General features: G+C 46.0%; 1 protein-coding gene and 1 long non-coding RNA gene across 2 annotated transcripts in view; both read right to left on the bottom strand.

Moving 5' to 3' along the window:
- Nucleotides 1-18871, bottom strand: part of LOC311606222 — an 82425-nt gene that overhangs the window by 9593 nt on the left and 53961 nt on the right. The window lies entirely within an intron of this gene.
- Nucleotides 1642-10180, bottom strand: PURB (purine rich element binding protein B). The gene has a single exon (XM_084799295.1). It carries the CDS (start codon nt 10044-10046, stop codon nt 9063-9065), a length of 984 nt encoding a protein of 327 aa, XP_084655421.1. The 5' UTR covers nt 10047-10180; the 3' UTR covers nt 1642-9062.

Below are 18871 nucleotides of genomic sequence, written 5' to 3'. Positions count from 1 at the left end.
TCAAATCCAGACCCTCTGCAAGAGCAGTTAAGTGCCCTTAACCACTGACCCTCTCTCCAGCCCCTCCTTCCACTTTTTCGGATACATGGTCTTGCTATGTAGTCCAGGCTTGTCTCAAAACTCTTGTTTCAGCCTCACATGTGCTGGAATTACAGGAGTAAGCCACCACACCTGGCCTTACAGTTATCTTTATTGTTTTCTGTGTATGTGTGTGGGTACATACCATGGTGCATGAGTGGAAGCCGGATGACCCCTGGAAGTCAGTTCTCTCCTTCCACCATGATCCCTTCAGCCCAGCAAGCACCTTTACTTGTCATCCCACTGGCCCCGCAGCTCATCTCTAAATTCAGTCCTCAAACCAAGAGCATCAACACTGGCAAAAGGCTTGTTAGAAGTACAGCTTCTTTCCTGGGCTGACTCAGGACTCCAGTGTTAACCCACACTAGGTTTGTTTTGCAAAGCGACTGAGTAACTGAAGACAATGCTGGAGGGTTTTCTGTTCCAACTTTTCTCAATAGCCTCTTATTTTAAGCACCACAGTGGCATGCACCACTTAAGTCTGGAGGTTGCAGGAAAGCTGTGTTGAGGATTGCTTTGGTAGACCCCCAAGGCTTCAATCCTCTCCCCTTCCTTGTACCTTATGATCCCACAAGCCCCTTGTTCTCAGTCCACTATATAGTGAAACCACCCTAGGGGAGCTTTAAAAAGGTCCACACACCAGAACCGAAGATTCTGGCCCGGCTAGCCTGGTCATGCGAACTGGTTGTCTGTTCTGCGCAAATAACCAGTGCCAGACTCCACAAAGGCATCATGACAAGAAAAGCAGGAGTATGTACGTAAGTGTTGTCTCTGTGTATATACTTCATAAAACGTCCCCCGACCCCCGAGACAAAGGCCTTACAATATAGCTGTGGCTGGCCTAGGATTTGCTATACAGACCAGGCTGGCCTTGAATGAACTGCGATCCACTGGTCAGGATAAGAGCCTGTGCCACCACACCCAGCTAAGCTTTCATCACTTACACAGTGATGCTGCCTAGGTCTCCAGGGTGAGGAGAATCCTAGGACCTTCTCAAGGAGTCTGGCCAAAAAACACCTGATAGCTCGTTTACTGTCCTCACTTAGTCTCATGTCTATGGTGTGCTCTGGAAGCCAAATGGACCAGGGTCACTGCTCTGACAGTAGATCAAATGTGTGCTTATCTGCCTTGAAAAAAACATTTCTAGTCTGGTATTGCCCAGGAAGACTCGCTTGGATATGAAGTGTAAAGCAATTCCTAAGACAAACAGCTTGTGCACCTCTGGGCAGGACCACTGGACACAATCATTTTGCTTCTCCTCCTCTACCATGTGGGCATGAGAAGATTGGCCTAATCTGCTGCTTAGTCAGTCCTTCTATGGTTGATCAACAAGGGAACAAATGGGGCAGCAAGCTTTTGTGAGTCCTCGTCTGTTGACTTACTCCACAGATGCCTTACTAGTTAGGACCACAGAAACTCAGATGATCTGAAAGTGGCTAGATCTCAGGCCACTCAGGTGGGGCCGCCTTCACACCCATAGCCATTTGTGACCCACAACGGATGATAACAGCTCCGTCCCCAATCACCATGCAACCCCTTAAATAAGAGACAAGGGCACAAGACTGTCATTCACTTTTCCGCATACTTTATTTGTTACAAACATACAATTTTTTAAATATAGACTGTAAAACTCCATTTGCAAAAGTCTGCTATTGGAAGGAGTGCACACCAGCAGGAAGGATTCTTAAACATTTTATTTCTATGAGTTTTTCTGTCAGTTTTGCTAGTTAGTGGTAAATACGGGACCCGCCATTTTACAGACCTGTCTGAAGCTTCTGGCTGTATTCACATTGCTCTTTGAAGCAGCCCTGCTTGTCTCACAATTCATCAGAATCTGAGCTTCAACCTACAGGCAGTGAGATCACCAGCCCGTCCGGACTCTGCTTTGAACGGTTTTCAGGAAGTGTGGTTTCTGGATGGGTACTGCACTTCATGGATTTGTCTGAATTGCCCATGCAGCTGTGTTTGTTAAAGTGCATTCTTCTTTTAAAAAATAAGAGGAATAATCTTTACTCTTTAACCAAGGTACTTAAAAAAATGAACTTTTTGGTCTCTCAGCAGATATTTCCCAAATTGAACCTACCGCTACAAATTTTAGTGTTCTATTTACAAACGTTTATAGGGTTCCGGGTGGAGGGGACCTTATAAAATCAAAGGTGCAGCTTCACTTGAAGCAGAAACCAGCTCTACAAATCCATACACAGGTGTACACACTGGCTTATGATGCATAATAAGCATGGTGGTATTTACACAGAGACTAAAGACATGCCCAAACCCTCTTTAATTCCCAACCTAAGCTAAGGGGACATCTAGACCAGGAAGCTGTCTCCTGCTGTCAAGATTTGGTTTTAACTCATTCAAATGACTTCTGTAGATTCCCAACTAGAAGGACCCGAGTCCCAGCTTTGGAGTGAAGAGCCTAGCCTAACAGAGCCACTGGCAGACAGGACAGGCAGTGAGAGCCCTACAATACAAAGTGTGTCATCTGCACTGTACTCACAAGACTGGTAAGACGTCTGCATGATAATTCACATGAGTGAATGCCTACCTAACACAACTGTCCTAACTTTAGGGGGGAAAAGTCCAAATACACCGACAATCTTCATTTCAAACACCAAGGTCATGGAAAAGTAACTAAAATATACTTGCCTGCCACCAAAATATGCAAAGCCACAGACTCTTTGTTTAAAAAAAAGAAAAAAGTCATGCTGATCCACAGCCAATATTTTAGACTTTTTGCCCAACCTCTTGAGAGCGTTGGTTCAATGGATAGTGATGTGGGCTTGGAGAAAAGGATTTGTTTTGTTTTGTTTTTCAAATAAAACCTCCACATTCCTCCAACACACTGCTCAGTATTTTCTTGGATTCCCTGCACTTGTACTCCTCTAGGACAGACATTTTTAAAGGGAGGAAGCAAGCCTCCTGTCATTCTCTTTCCAAACATTAAGATTTCACTAACTATTGTGATCTTGCAACACAGGGCACAAAATATTTTGCCTTTAAGAAATAAAAAGTGTGTTGAAAAAGTTAGCCACTGACGAGCCCTAAAGTGAGAGAAAGGGTCCGCCTGCGCCTTCTGTGCTTCCCGAGTGGACACTGAGCAGAGAGCTCTGCTGCTGGACTCCAGCCCCACTTCCCAGGGCACAAAAATGTAGAGGCCATAAAATTTGATCACATAACCGTATGTTTATAGTTAAAGCATTTGAATCACAAAAGGGCTTTAACTTCTAACCAAGTTCTGTCCTCTTTATTAGAAGTCCTACTGAAACTACAAATATGGCATTACTATTGTTTAACATGGCTCTACCTATTCCAATTGGAATGTCTAATTCAAGAGGCATTTGCTTTTCAAATGAAAGTAAAAGTAAATGCAAGTGGTTACATATTACACTGGTGGCTATTTACTACTTTATTAGGAAATACAAAATACATTCATAAAGGCCGTAATAAATCTTTATGGTGCAATTTTATTATTTTTCCACTTTCCAGATTTATTTAATTTAAAAAAATTTTTTTTTCAAGACAGGGTTTCTCTGTGTAGCCTTGCTTTGTAGACCAGGCTGGCCTCAAACTCACAGCTATCTGCCTGCCTCTGCCTCCTGAGTGCTGGGATTAGGATTATAGGCGTGAGCCACCACCGCCTGGCCTGAATTTAATTTTTAAAGTATTGACAACTAGATCTTATTTGTTCACATAAAAGTTTATTAAATCCTTCAGTAATGAAACTAGTTCAAAAACTGAGGACTGAAAAAGGTTACTTTAAATAGCAAAATCGGAGATATCTATAGAATTCACCATTTATGAGTCTAGCTATTCTTAAAAGTTTCTGCTTTAGAATTCATTGTTCACAAGTCTACCTATCTCTTGGAACTTCTAGGGGGCTAATATTTGAAAATAACAGATTTTTTAAATTAAGAAGCAAGGGAAATGGATTTATACTTTGTCATTTCCACCTTATATCTGAAATCTCCAACAGGACAGGACATGAACTTTCTTTTTCTCTTATATTTTAAGGTAAACGTGGCTCTTTTTTTCTTTTTTCTTTTCTACAAACTCCCTCCCTCCCTTCCCTAGCCCCCTCCCCACACCCACTGTTCAGTCTACTGAAGGGAGTTACGACTCTTTAGGAAGACAGCTAATTGACTTACAGTACTCTAAAACCAACCCTGAAAACAGATAATCTCATTCACTTACTATAACTTCAGTGCTGTTGTTGACAGGAAAGAAAAGGTTACCTTAAGGCTCAAGGGAAAGCAACTTATTAAATTGTGAATGCAGCATTGTTTACTCTCCCATCCATTGGAAACTAGCAAATGCACTCTAATCAAGAATACAAACTCCTAACATTAGCAAAGATCTCTATTCTCCTTACATAGAACAGTACTCAGAAGTGGACTGTCTGGGGCCTGAGAAACCCTGATCCACACCACACATTACCCATGTATTTCATGTTCAAAAAGTGCTTTATCTCTGAAAACTACGTCAGGGTTAAAATGGAAATATACAATGCAAAGTCACTTGACACCTTTTCAAGTGAAGTAAGTACAAAATGGAAAAGGAGCAAAACGATGGAGGCTCTGCTCTCGGAACAGGCCTTATGCACGTGACTTTTAGGGTATACTAAATCAAAATTGTCTTAAGAATTAGTATTAGTGGGCTTTTATACCACTATATTTTAAAACCTGAGATTGGACATCAAAGCAGTTAACTTTGTTACTCATCAGAGCAATTCTGATACTTTCTAAAAATAGAAGAAAACTCAATTCAGGGTCAAAAACATTAACTCTCCCCAATCAGAAACATGATAGTAAGAGTGTCGCAGAACGACACTCTCAGCAAACAGGTCATATTAATACAAGCATAAGTCACTTCTTCCCCCTCCTCACTGGTCAAGGCCACACAATTTTCAAATCAATATCTACTGAGAGATCAGTTGTGCATTGGACAAAGTACCATAATTGGGTTAAAAATGAAAGCAAAATTTACAGTGAAGAATACTTATGTGCATGACGTACACACTCCAGCCTCTCCTTACTTCCATCCACCTCAAGAGCAAGGTGGATGCAAAGAGTGTAGACTGTTCTACGACCCCCGGAAAGCCAGTCAAGGTCACATTAACAAAGCATCCTCAGCAACTCTAGTGCCTGAAGTGTGCAGCCATTTACAGACCACTCAATATGAGGGCATTATTATAACCAGCCTCTTTTGCCCACAACCCTGCATTTTCAGGTAAGACAGGATAATTGTTTTGTTTTGAGAAAACCGAAGCTTGAATCTTTTAAAAGACCTGCAATTTACTGCAAAGTGATCAGAGGTAACAAAGGAAGCAGAAGGCTAATGGCTGCCTGCACCAAAAGCCTCTCAATCATTTTGCAGTAAATAATTATGGAAAGTGACATGACAAGTAGCCATGTGTGTTTCATGGCTACAGTCATTTGTACCACCTACATGCCTCCAACAGATACATAGGGTGTCTGGGTTTTTGGTTTGCTTGTTTGGTTTTTGGTGCTGTACAGATTATGTTTTGTTTCGTGCAGAACGTGCACTAAAGAATTTGCTGACAAGAACTGCCATTAGACTTGCTGAAATGATGTGTAGGGACAATAGAAACCAGAAAGTAGTAGGGTCTCTGCATAGATTTTTTCCCCCCTCCTCTCTTTGATTTTCTTAAAAATGCAGTAGCCTGAGAAACAAACATCAACAATAATTTGAATTGGAGTTCTAGCTCCAACTTCTCAGGAATGTGACTATTTTCATTAGCTGGGATATCTGCCAAATTTGAAAGAAAAAAAATACAACTCTAAATCGTTCATAGTAGCACTTCAAAAACGGTACAGAAAAGTCAGTTGCTTCCCATAATTTGTACAATGCCATTTCTGAAAGAAGTTAACAAAGGCCAACGCCTTCAAAAAGCTACTATTTATGACCGACTGACTGCCATGTTTGCAGATTTCTATTGTCCCTAGTCCCTGGGATGACGATCAGTGAAATGCTACACTGACCCCATCCTTCTGCTATCTTCCTACAGTGGGAAGAGAGGCCATGAACCACCCACTGCAGGAGAAACAAACCTCAGAGATGGCTAAGACTTAAAAACCCACCACTATGACATTTACCACTTAATCTTACAAAGGCAGGTCAAAATTTTAATATAAATTACTTTTGCCAACACATAGCTTATGCATTCTTTGCTCCTTTTTTTGGAGGATTCTCAAATTGATATCTAAAGATTTACATATGATATATTACTGTTATATGGTCTAATGACTAAGAAAATTTCTCTGGTAACCAAAGCTGACGCCATATATGGTAGTGTTCTTGGCATATACTCTATATGCCTCAGACCACTTCCACATTCTTTCTATTCAGCTAATTATAGCTTAGTAGCCACTGGTGAAGGATTGTGAAGACCCTGTCATTTCTACAGAATAGAAAGGCAAGGCTAGTTACTGCAATTCAGCCAAATAAAAAAAGAAAAAACAAACAAAAAACAAAAACCAACCCCTTGAAAAGGAGAGGTACTGCACCTTTGCAAAATTCAACTGGCTCACTGCAGCTGAGCAACAGAACCACGACTGAAGCAAGAAAACAAGTTGGTCTATACAGGAATTGTACATGATTTCAAAATGAAAAACGTTACAGCAATCAACGAATAGCTGCAACCTTAATTTTCATTGCTGCCTCAGAGTTTGAAACTATAAAGTTTCTGCAAACCTAATGCTAGCTTCTCAGCTCCTTTACTAAAAGTAGGAATTTGTTCTCCGCAGCAAAGAAACAAACACTCAAAACATATAGTTAAATACAGCAGGACATTATTGAAAACAGCTGCCTTGTAGTACAAAATACAGTACAAGTATACGGATGTCATTAGAACATCAAAAATACTATTGCTCCCATACAATTTAGGAAACATTCTTTGCAACGGAGAAAAATTTGAAATAAAAGTTTTTTAAAAATCTGTTTAAAAATTCTACTGTGGATGATGAGAGTAGAGAAATAGTCTGTAAGGGCACCAATGTTTGTGGCTCTTCCATTTTTAAGTCTAAGATCAACAATATTCTGAATCAATCTATTTTTTTCAAAGCCTAATTTTATATACACAAATATTTCCCTCCCTCTCAGCCACAGACACGAAAATGACCTTTTTGTGTATCACTTACTTCCCAATAAATACAAAAAGATTGTATAGATTGAATAATACCAAAATAAGATAATAAAAAGGATATGCAATAAATTAAAAAGGCAGCTCAAATAAAGGGCAGGCATGCAGTTTAAAAACAAAACCTAAGATTGTGGAGGTGGGGTTACTTGCCTCCTGGTTCTTGAGAAGGTGTCACACAAATACCTGAAAAACTTTGGAAAGAACATTAGCTCCCATTCGATTCAAAGTTGCCTAGGTCTATCACATTTCTAGGAATACCTTTTGATGGGGTGGGATTAACTTGATTAGAAAAATCATTTATACTGAAAATCCATTTAAAATATAGAAGAGGCGATCCTTGAAAACCCCAACTTTTATTCTTGAAAGACAGCTGGATAACAGGCAAATGCCAGTTTGTTGAAATTTCAAGATGGTATAAAAATGCTTCCAGGATAGAGTCAGCGTTCACTTCAGTTCCATTCAGAGATGGATTTCAGCTTCCACCGGGTGCAATGCTTGAATCATTCATCCACCATTTGCCAACTTTGATTGTGAGGTACTGAATACAATGGATCAAGTTCTTAAAAATTTATTTTAAAAGAATAAATGATGCTGGAATTCTGGACCTGAGGATCGTCAGTATCTCAATAAATCCACAGACTGAACTGAAGGTAAATTAAGACTTCAGTTCTGGTTATTTCCAACTTCTTTGTGAGGATATATATTCATTCCATTAAAGCTCAGGCGTGTAGCCACACTGTTCCTTTTTGCAGATAGTCAAGTTGTAAGGTTTAAAATGCAGCCAGACAGTGGCTGTAACAGCCGAATTAGCCATAATTCACTAGCGCATACGGTGGAGCCACAGGGATCCAGCTCTCAATCACGCTAAGCCATTTCTCGGTAATGACCTCCATACTTAAGAGATCGAGGGAAGAACTTTAGTGAGCAGCAACCAATCCACTCAAACAGTCCGCCTTGTGCTTTATGCCTGACTTCTTGTGCCTACCTCAGCAATCCCCATCGTATAATTGCTTTTGTTTTTGAGAAAAAAAAAATTTTTTTAAACTGTTTTAATAATGGATTCTAGTTCAAGCTTTGATACATGAACTCACTTGCATCCCGGAAAACAATTCTGCAAAGAAAAGACAGGGGCCTTGGTCCAGGTTCCATGCAAAACCATTTTTAAAAATGGATCCAATTGATTTTTGAATTCTCCGATGGCTTCTTGAATTCTTCTCTTGCCCTGTCCATGATTGTGTAAAGTTGCATTCCTTTTCATAAACCTGTGCCCTCAGAACTGGGTAACTGCAAAGGCCTCTTTCTTCTCAAAGATTCCATCAAGACCTAGATCCAAAAAGCTGATTTCGATGGAGGTGAAGGGATAGATGCTGCAATACTGGGGCCTGGAGGGATCCTAAGACCAGATTACCCAGGTACAACACAAATCCAACCATTACCAATGGAGGAGTCTGGGTAACTCAGATGTGGTTTTTGTCCCAGATGTTCGAAGATCTATCCCCTCCAGTGTTTTCCTGATGAATTTACGAACCTTGGTTTTAAACAACAGAAGCTGAGACTCTTGCGCAGGTGAGGAGATGCTGCTGTCCTCTTTGCAGGTTGCTGGCAGTTCCTTGGAACTTAAACTGCTTTTCTCTAATTGTCTGTGACTGTTTTCTTATGGTTATTTCTCTTAACTATATTATTTAAAATTTTTTTTTTCTCCGTTTGCGGCCTCCCTTGATCCCTCTCTCCACTAGCTCACTGGGGACGAGTAGGAAAGGGAACTCTCTAGCCAAGGGTATGGTGGTGGGGTCGGGGAGGCCAGTACGGGAAGCTGCCCGTTTCAATCTTCATCCACTTCCTCACCCTCGGACTCGTCGCCGCCGCCGCTGCCCCCACCGCGTCGCTCATAAAGCTTATCCCTCTGTCGCTCCTGGATTTCCTTCATCTCATCTGCATACCGACAGAAGGCGCCTCCAAACTTGCCCCAGGCCTTGAAGGGCACGGTGATGGCGTTGCGGTAGGACGGCTTCACCTCGCTCACTCGCAGGAACACCCCGTACTTGTTGCAGCCGACGTCGAAGAAGAAGCGCTTGGAGTCCACCGTGATGGAGGTGCCCTCCGGCAGCTCCCCGTACAGGCCACCCCCAGGGCCGCCGGCGCCGCCTCCCGGGCCGCCGGCCAGCTCGTCATCCTCGCCCCCGTAGTCGTCGATGAGCTTGGCCAGCGCGTCGCGGAACTCGATGAGGCCCTGCGCGGGCAGCGCGATGGTCTGGCCGCTCTGCAGGCCGCCGGGCCCGGGTCCTCCGCCGAAGCCGCCGCCGCCGCCGCCGCGGTTCACCGTCTGCCGGATGCGCAGGAAGCGGCCGCGCTGGTTCTCCTTGAGGTCCAGGTAGTACTTGCGGTTCTCGCGCACCAGGAACTCGCTCTTGAGCGCGCGGCGAGGCCCCCCGCCCTCCTCGGCGCCCGCCGCCAGCTGCTCCGGGCTGCTGGGACCCAGCTGCGCGTAGTGCTCGATGAAGTCGCCCAGGGAGTCGCGGAACTCGGCGGCCACCGCCATGGACAGCGTGAGGCGGCTCTTGGAGCCGCCCGCGCCCACCTCGGCGATCTTGAGGAAGCGGCCCTTGGCGTTCTGCTTCACGTCCAGGTAGAAGCGCTTGTTCTGGATGTCCAGGCGCTTCGAGGCCAGCTCCTGCGTCTCCTGCTCGCCGCCAGGCCCGCCGCCGCCGCCGCGGGGCGCGGGTTGGAAGCCGCCGGGCCCGCCGCCGCCGCCGCCGCCGCTACCGCCGCCGCCGCCGCGCTCGCTGCCGCTGTCGCCGTCCGCCATCTTCTCGGCCGCCGCCTCGCCGCCGCCCGCTGCGCTCGCGCCCCCGCCCTCCGCCCTGCGGCTCGCGCTCCGGGGCCCCCCAGCCTCGCCCGCTGGCTCCTCACGCGCGCCCGCCGCTCATCGCCGGCCGCCGCCGCCGCCCCCCATCGCCTCCGCGCCCCGCCCCCGCGGCTTCCGTGCAGCACGGCCCGTTTCCGGTGCGCGGCTCTCGTGACGTCACTCCACCCCGCCTGCCGCCGCCTCTGGGCCGGAAGAACCGCACACCACGCCGGCAGGGCGCAGAGGTGACGTCACTGGCCGCGCCGGGGAAGCGCCCTGCGGCTCTCTGGGTGACTCTTGTCTGCGCTTCTGCTTGCTGGTCTTGGGGTCCGCTTTCTCTATGTTTTATTGATGCTCATAGTTTCAGAGAATTTAGGCTATGATTAGGCTGCTCTGTTGCTTCTGGGCTGTGTTGAAGCAGAACATTATGCTGAAAAGCATATGAATTACTCAAAAGTGGTGTCTGGGAAGCAGAGACACAGAAAAAGGTCGGGTCAGGGAGGAGGGATCCTTCCAGAGTAACCTGTTTTTTTCCAGTGAGATCCTACCTCGCAGTAATGCCACCTGATTATTAACCCACAGTGATTAATGCATTAATTAGGTCAGAGTTTTAAGGATCCAGGCAATTTTCAATGACGAAGTCTTCAATAAAGAAGCCCATGTGGCGTGGTGGCGCGTGCCTGTAATCTCAGCGCTTGGGAGACGGAGGCAAGCGTTCGAGGCCAGCGTGGTCTACAAAGCAAGTCAAAGACAGCCAGGACTACAAGAGAAACCCTGTCTCGAAAAACAAACAAAACAAGCCCGTGTTTCTAATCAAACTAGGGGACCATCTTACTTTATAAACTCCCTGCATGGAGTACACACAAATAACTCTCCCTTTTTGTTTATTTGCGACGGGGTAGTCTCATGACAGGATCTCACTATCTAAGCTAGACTGACTTGAGTCTAGCTTAAGTCTACCCGAGTTCTCGCATCAATTCAATCCTAGTTAATGACGTTCTTCTAAAGTGCTAGGGATTCAAGCTCAGGTCTTCATGTTTGTGTGATAATCACTTAACTGTCTATCCTGTGTTCTATCTGGTGAGTCTTTCTTTTGAAATTTCATTTGTACCTAAGCCTAGGATCTTCTGCCTTTTCAATTTTTTTAGGAAGGGCTTTTATTTGAGAGTCTTTATGGCTTGACTTTTAGATACATGGCTATGTTTATATTTAACCCTAGTTTATCTGCAGTATAGCATAATGTCTAGCGGGAAGTTAAGAATCTAAGGAATTTCCTTCAAATGATTAGCCTATTGTCCTAGCTCTACTTACTGAGTAATCCTTCCAAGATGGATGATAGCAGGTGCAGCCACGAGTAGGTTATTTTGGGGCAGAAGGAACATATGTCCCCAGATGGTGAGTTGTGCGCTTTGGCTGGGGCCCAGGGTCTGTTGGGAGTGGGTTGTGAACAATGGGACTGGGGACAGCTGTTCTGTGGTGGCGATGGGAGATCCTTGGTTGAGTGGACAGGGGCCACCATAAACTGTATAAACAGGAGTCGCCCTCTAGCCTTGTACTTCAAGGAAGTGGCCCAGGGCAACGGAGAGCATGGGACCCAGAACAAGCCCTTGATTAAAAAGCAGTAGCTGTTGTAAAATAGTTCACATGGACTTTCAGTCGCTGGGCAGTGCTGGTTGGGAAGGAGGGAAACTGGTCTTTGGGTCAGGATTGAAAAACTATATGAGGTCAAGAGGGGAAAAAAGTAGGTGGTAATTTGAGGTGAGGGCTCTGGTGACCAGAGACTAATGCTGGCAGGTAAGGCTGATCGCGGGCGTGGGCTCTTTGGATGGAGATTCTAACCCAGCATCAAGCTTAGACTTCACAAGACTGCAAATGTGGCAGGTGTTAGATGCTCCTCCGCCTCCCTCAGGCACATGGATTCAAGGAAAGGTGTTGCTTTAATGTGCTGTTTGGTAATGTCAGTCGTTTCCTCCATTTCTTCCTTTTTTGGTGGACTTAAGGGTTAGTGAGACAGATCTGTTAACTGTTTGAGAAGCTGGCTGGCTGCCTCTGAGCGAAGGTGCCAGTGGTGAGCCTAGTGTTGGGGTGGGTGGTAGAGAACAGCTTAGAGACCTCCAGCAGACAGGTAGACTGGACATCACGCCCCTTGGGGCGGGGTGGTGATGGTGGTGGCTCACATAAAGCAAGCGACAGGAGACCAGACTGGGACGCAAGCACAGCAGATGCACTGGAGGTCATGTGACAGTTAATGCTGATTTGCACATGAGCATCCAAGTTGCACCACAGGTCACAGTGCTCAAACTTCCCACTCTTAATTACTGTGTCTTCAGCCCAATTTCACATTGTAACTGGGGGAGGGGCTGGAAAGCAGATGTTGAAGCACTCAGCAGTGGATGTGGGCAGGAAGTGTGGCTTGAGGAACCACCCTGTGACAGGGCAGGAAAGGAAGGGAATGGTCAAAGGGCACCAGCTCTCTCTCTAGAGAGGTTCTCAGCCTCCCTAACGCTGTGGTCCTTGAATACAGTTATTACTCATACTGTGGTGACCCCGACCATAACATTTATTTTGTTGCTACTTCATAACTGTTGCTTTGCTGTTGTTATGAATCAGAATATGCATATGTGATATGGAGGATGTCTGATATGTGACCCCCCCGCGAAGGGGGGCCAAGTCCCACAGCCTGAGAAACGCTGCTCTAGAGAAACCTGGTTGGCATGAAGGGTGGAGCATAGAGACTCATCCAGAATCACAGGTGATGGTGGGCACTTGGGAAAGAGACAGGGTAGACAGTGACAAGTATCCTTTGCCTTCTGAGAGAAGGGAGAGAAGAGACAAAGCCGGGGCCTCTGGTGGGAGGGGGGACGTCGAGGAAGCCTGCCTGAGGCCACATGCTGACTTGGCCGGCAATGGGAGAGGAACTGCACAGAAGCCAACAAAACAGCCATTGGCCAGGAGACAGAGGCTATGAATGGCTGGGGTTTTTGTTGTTGTTTTCTTTTGTTTGGTTTTTGTTTTGTTGTTTTGTTTTTCAAGACAGGATTTCTCTGTGTAGCTTTGGTTGTCCTGGACTCACTTTGTAGACCAGGCTAGCCTCAAACTCATAGAGATCCACCTGCCTCTGCCTCTGCCTAGTCAGTGCTAGGATTAAAGGCTTGCGCCACCACCCCCTCCCTGCATATAGCTAGTTTTAAAAGGACCAAGGTTTGGAGGAAGCAGGACCAGGAGGCAGGAAGGGACCATATATTATATATTATATATTATATATTATATATTATATATTATATATTATATATTATATACATTATAGGGAGGACATGGTTTTGACCCTTGACCTCCTCCTCACCCCAATTTTCCTCTTAAATTTGAAATTTAAACAAAAAACCACTTGCAAGGGCCTGAATAGGGATCAGTGGGTAAAGTGCCTGCTGCTTCTCTGGCTGCCATGTAAAGGCTAGGTGTGGTGGTGTATGCCTGTAACCCAAGCACTTGGGTCAGAGTCGGGTGGAGCCTGGGGACCCTCTGGCTAGCCAGTTGAGCTGACTAACGAGAGACTCAGAAATAAGATGGAAAAGTGATTGAGGAAAATGTTCCAATTCCAGCCTCCACATCTGCAGGCATGGATGAGCACACCCACATGTACACCCACACATGCATACATATATAGCACAGCATCACACACACACTCACACACACACACACACACACACACACACACACACACACACTAGTTATAAGAGTAGTATTCTTCACACAAATTCACTTAGATATTAACATGTCAGGACATTTACCTCTACTCTGACACTAATCTCTCTCTCCCATCTCAGGCTTGGCCTCTGTCTTTCTATGGCTGTCCTTTTCTGTTTCTCTGTGTCTCTGTCTTTGTGTTTAGATTTCCTTCTGAACTGTTTGGGAGTAAACTAGTATGCCCATTCACCCTGCAACATTTCCGTGTCTGTTACCAGAACAAAGGCACTCTTAGCTAACTGGAGCACCATGGTCTAACCCAAGAAATTAGCTCAGCCACACCTGCCGTTAGCCCATCTGCAGACCCAAGGAGACTGTGCCAAGTGTCCAGACTGTGCTCTCCGTAACATGGAGAAGCCTACAGGATTCAGGTCACAGAGTCTGCTCTCCTTGGTCCGTGACCAGCTCTGGGCCTCTGTTAGCCATGTCAGCAACATTGTGAAGTATAAATGTTAGTTATTCTGTAGATCTGTCACCTTAGTCTGGGTTTAAAGGTGCTTCTTGGCTGAACTCTGACCTGTCTGCTGCCCTGGCCCTTCCAACTCCCCACAGTGCGTTCAAGGTTGTCCCTGTGCCAACCAGTCTGTGCCTCAAGCTAGAAGGAGGGTGACGGCATGGTGGCAGGCCAGGATGGTCAGGGCAGGGGCTGACATGAGGATGTAGGGCCCTACAAAAGGGTTTGTGAGTGTATCTAAGCTAGAGCCTTGCTCTCCTCCAAGGGCCTCTGCTCCGACTTGTTCACAAGCTGCAATTCCCTGGTCTTTATCGCCTTCTGCCATTTGGGATAAAAGCGACTAGGGGAAAACAGCGAGGCCTTCCACAGAAGCATGTGTGAGCTGCCGAGAGAGCAGATCAGCTCATGCCCCAGCCCAGGCCTCCCATGCTGCAGACACATGCTAGCTTGTGGGCCAAAGGCACTGTTCAGGTCTCCATTGGTGTCTTAGATTTGCGTGGCTGAAAGCAACTTTGTGATTCATGAACAGTCCACAGTCATTGCCTCACCCTGACTCTGTGCCACAGCTGTGCTAATTATTCTGGGCATTCTTGTCCTCTATGAGGTGGAAAATCAATTCCGTGCATGAGTGCTGGATTTTAGGAAGGACACTTTCTCAGCCTCTGGACTTAGCTGTCAACTGTGGCTTCTGTAGCACTTGAGAGGCTGGGCCACCACATTAAGCATGGCTATCTCTAGTCTCCAGGATGCACGTGCTGTGACCTAGGGCCTTTCCACAATCCAGCTTCCCACTGCTTAGCACCCTGAGTGACTTTCTTTACTCTGCAGGTCACTCCTACCGTCCACCTGCAAAGCGAAGATGCTCACCAAGCTACCTGAGCAGCCTATGGCTTGGTAGATAGGTCTGGCTTATCCAGGGTCAAAACCACTTTCTGTTGTTGATGTTATTCATGGAAGTTACTCCGCTTCCTTCATAAATCTGGCTCCCATAAGGACAATCTTTGTTTTTTAGCCAATGTTGAACTGTGACAACGTACAAACGAAACACAGATACGCTTTTGTCCTTCTTTAGGAAGCATATTTGTTGTTTAAAAAAAAAAAGAAAGAAAGAAAAGAAAAAAGAAAGAAGAAGAAAAAACTGAAAAAGCTGAAAATCCATATGGAGTGAATGATCTTGGCATGGGGGGGGTCAGAGAGAGTGTGAGGTGGTCAGGGGAGGTCAGGACTCCTGTCGTTTATATCCCAAAGCAACAGGGGAAGGCCGCACACCCATGGCCCCGCTGGGGTAGTCTTTTCTCTCATGGGCTGCTTCTGCCAACAGCTGGCCATACGGTGCCTCCGTGTAGACTCCCAGCTGCCCCAGTCTTGACTGAAGCCAGCTGTTGTGTCCACAAAGCCTCCAGTTAGGGCTCTCCTTCCAGCTGTTGTGGGGAACAGGTGTGCCCTTTTCAGACACACTATAGGTCACTTGTGGGTTTGCTGCAGAGCCAGCCAACAGCCCACCTGCTCTGGCTTCTCACTCACCCACAAAAGCCCAGTGCTCCCCGTGTCCACCGCCACCCTCCTACACTCCCCCCCCCCCACTTCCTGGGGATTCTGTCTCCCCTGAAACTTCCAGAAGGCCAACTGGCTTAGAATCAGGCCCCTGCCTGGCTACTCCGTCTGCCCTTCTGCCTGATTAGAGCAAGGGTCTCCCACAGGCTGGACGGTGTCCAAGTCTGCACTGAGCACAAGGACAGCCATGTGGCACGGGAGAGGGTGTCTAGGGTCACCGATAAGATGACGATGGCCTGAACAGTCCCCGTGGTCTTCAGAAGTATCTTCAGCTGAAGGAACATAGGAAAGCAGAGCGTTTCAGCCCACCCTGGGCTGCTGAGATAGCTTCGTGGGAAGTGCCTTACCATGCAAACCTGGCAACCAGAGTTCCGTACGCAGAACCCAGGCAAGGTGAAAAGGACAGACCAGACTCCACAAAGTTGTCCTCTCATTTCCACATTGTGCTATGGTTCATGGGCATCCATCCACATAACACACACACACACACACACACACACACACACACACATACATACACACATAGAGAGAGAGAGGGAGAGAGAGAGAGAGGGAGGGAGGGAGGGAGGGAGAGGGAGGGAGGGAGGGAGAGAGAGAGAGAGAGAGAGAGAGAGAGAGATTTTTTTAAAAAATTAGAGCCTGGGTCAGAGAGACAGCTCGATCGGTAAAGATTTCTACTGTTAAACCTGACAAGCCAAGGTCCCTGGGACCCATGAAAGGAGAGAACTGACTTCCCACAGGTTGTCCTCGGATGTCCAAATGTGCACTGTAGCAAGACTCTTCCTCAGAAATTCAAAAATTAAAAATAGCTGGGTGTGAATTTTGAAAGTCAAAATGGGAGACTCAGGAATTCAAGGCCAGGCTGGGCTACAGTATGAAACCCTGCCTCAAAACAGACAGACAGACAGACAGACAGACAGACAGATAGATAGACAGACAGACAGGGAGACAGGCAGACTGACTGACTTTTGTGTTTTTTTTTCCTTTTTTTTTCTTTTTTCTTTTTTTGGTTTTTCGAGACAGGGTTTCTCTGTGTAGCCTTGGCTGTCCTGGACTTGCTTTGTAGACCAGGCTGGCCTCGAACTCACAGAGATCCGCCTGCCTCTGCCTCCCAAGTGCTGGGATTAAAGGCGTGTACCACCATGCCTGCCTCCTTTTTTTTTTTTTTAAATACAGGGTTTCTCTGTGTAACCCTAACTGTCTTAGAACTCACTCTGTAGACCAGGCAGAGATCTGCTGCCTGTTTCCGAAGGGCTGGAATCAAAGGCATGCACCACCACTACGCCAGGCTACGACCCAGCAAATGCACAATTTTTAAATGTCTTTACTCGTGTGTGTGTGTGTGTGTGTGTGTGTGTGTGTGTGTGTGTGTGTGTGTTGTGTTGGGTTTTGTTGTTTGTTTGTTCTTTTTTCTTTTTTTTTTTGACACAAAGTCGTATTCTGTATACTTAGTTGGCCTGATATTCAATATGTAGCTTAGGGTAGCCTTGAACTCATATCAGTCTTCTTGCCTTAGCCTCCAAGATATTGAGATTACAGCCTGTGCCACCATTCTAGAAACAGTCAGATCTGAGTGGCAAGTGATGCCACTATTTCCCTCCATTATTCTTCATTTATTGTTTTCTCTCTTCCTTATTATGTTTTTAATTTTTATAATAGCTTCTCACTGTGCAGCCTTGACTGGCCCTGCATTCACAGAGATCCACCTGCCTATGCCTCTTGGGTGCTAGCATTAAAGACACGAACCACCAAGCCAGACAGGGTGGTCTCTTGTTTGTTTGTTTTTATTGGCTTACAAGCTAATGGACTTTTGTAAAGCTTCTTCATACATATTTAGTTTTGGGTAACCCACCCCACACCCCTTGGCCTTTCTTTGTTAAAGGATGTCTTTATTATAGAAAAGTTGGAAAAGGAAAAAAGAAAATGTGAATGGTTCTGAGTCCCACTCACCACCCAAAGATATCATGTCTAGCCTGACAGTCTTTTCCTCTGCAGACATTAGCGCCAGTGCACCCACTCACATGTACGTAAACACAAACTACATCCTGGGAGGCATGCTGATGGGTAACATTGTGTTGTGTACAGAATTAGTTCACTCTGTCCGTCCATGTGTCTGAAAGATTTCGTCTGAGGACCCGGCATGCAGGACTGTGTGGCAGGTAACGGACAAGGAAAGGAAGCCCAGGAAGGAGCTCAGGCAGCTGGAGCCTGAAGGCTCTCTGTGGCAGGACTCCCTCTTAAGAAACCTTGGTCTTTTCTTTTCTTTCTTTCTTTTTTTTCTTTTCCTTTCTTTCTTTCTTTCTTTCTTTTTTTTTTTTTGAGACAGGGTTTCTCTGTGTATCCTCGGCTGTTCTGGACTTGCTTTGTAGACCAGGCTGGCCTCGAACTCACAGCAATCTGCCTGCCTCTGCCTCCCGAGTGCTGGGATTAAAGGTGTGCACCACCACGCCCGGCCTCTGGCTGATCTTTTCTTATAAGGCCTTCCTTCAATTTATCGGATAAGAGCCACGTACACTATGGAGGGCATATATCCCGTCAGCCAAGTTAAATCTTTTTTTTTTTTTAATTTTTTAAAAAATCTTTATAGCAGGCCGGGCGTGGTGGCGCATGCCTTTAATCCCAGCACTCGGGAGGCAGAGGCAGGTAGATCACTGAGTTCGAGGCCAGCCTGGTCTACAAAGCAAGTCCAGGACAGCCAAGGCTAACGCAGAGAGACCCTGTCTCAAAAAAACAAAACAAAACAACAACAACAAAAAATCTTTATAGCCTGGCTCAGTACGCACAGCTGTACCCAGCACTGGGGAGGCAGAGACAGGCAGATCCCTGAGTTCAAGGCCAGCCTGGTCTACAGGACAGCCAGGGCTACACAGAGAAACTCTATCTTGAAAAAATAAAAACAAAACAAAAATCATACTTAACTTAACCAGAACCTTATGTAGCTCAGCCAGATCAGCTTTTCGGAACAGGCTCTGGAGCAAGCGTCACACTTTATTTTATACTTTTTATATTTTTATACACTTCCCCACCAAAACCA

This window comes from Acomys minous (assembly GCF_964271855.1).
Source record: "Acomys minous genome assembly, chromosome: 10".
NCBI classification, from domain to species: domain Eukaryota; kingdom Metazoa; phylum Chordata; class Mammalia; order Rodentia; family Muridae; genus Acomys; species Acomys minous.
The sequence above is the reverse complement of the archived record's forward strand: the minus strand, read 5'-3'. Positions and strand labels throughout refer to the sequence as shown.

Bases quoted from the DNA above. Each gene is read 5' to 3' on its own strand.
- PURB (XM_084799295.1), bottom strand. From the start codon at position 10,046: ATGGCGGACGGCGACAGCGGCAGCGAGCGCGGCGGCGGCGGCGGTAGC.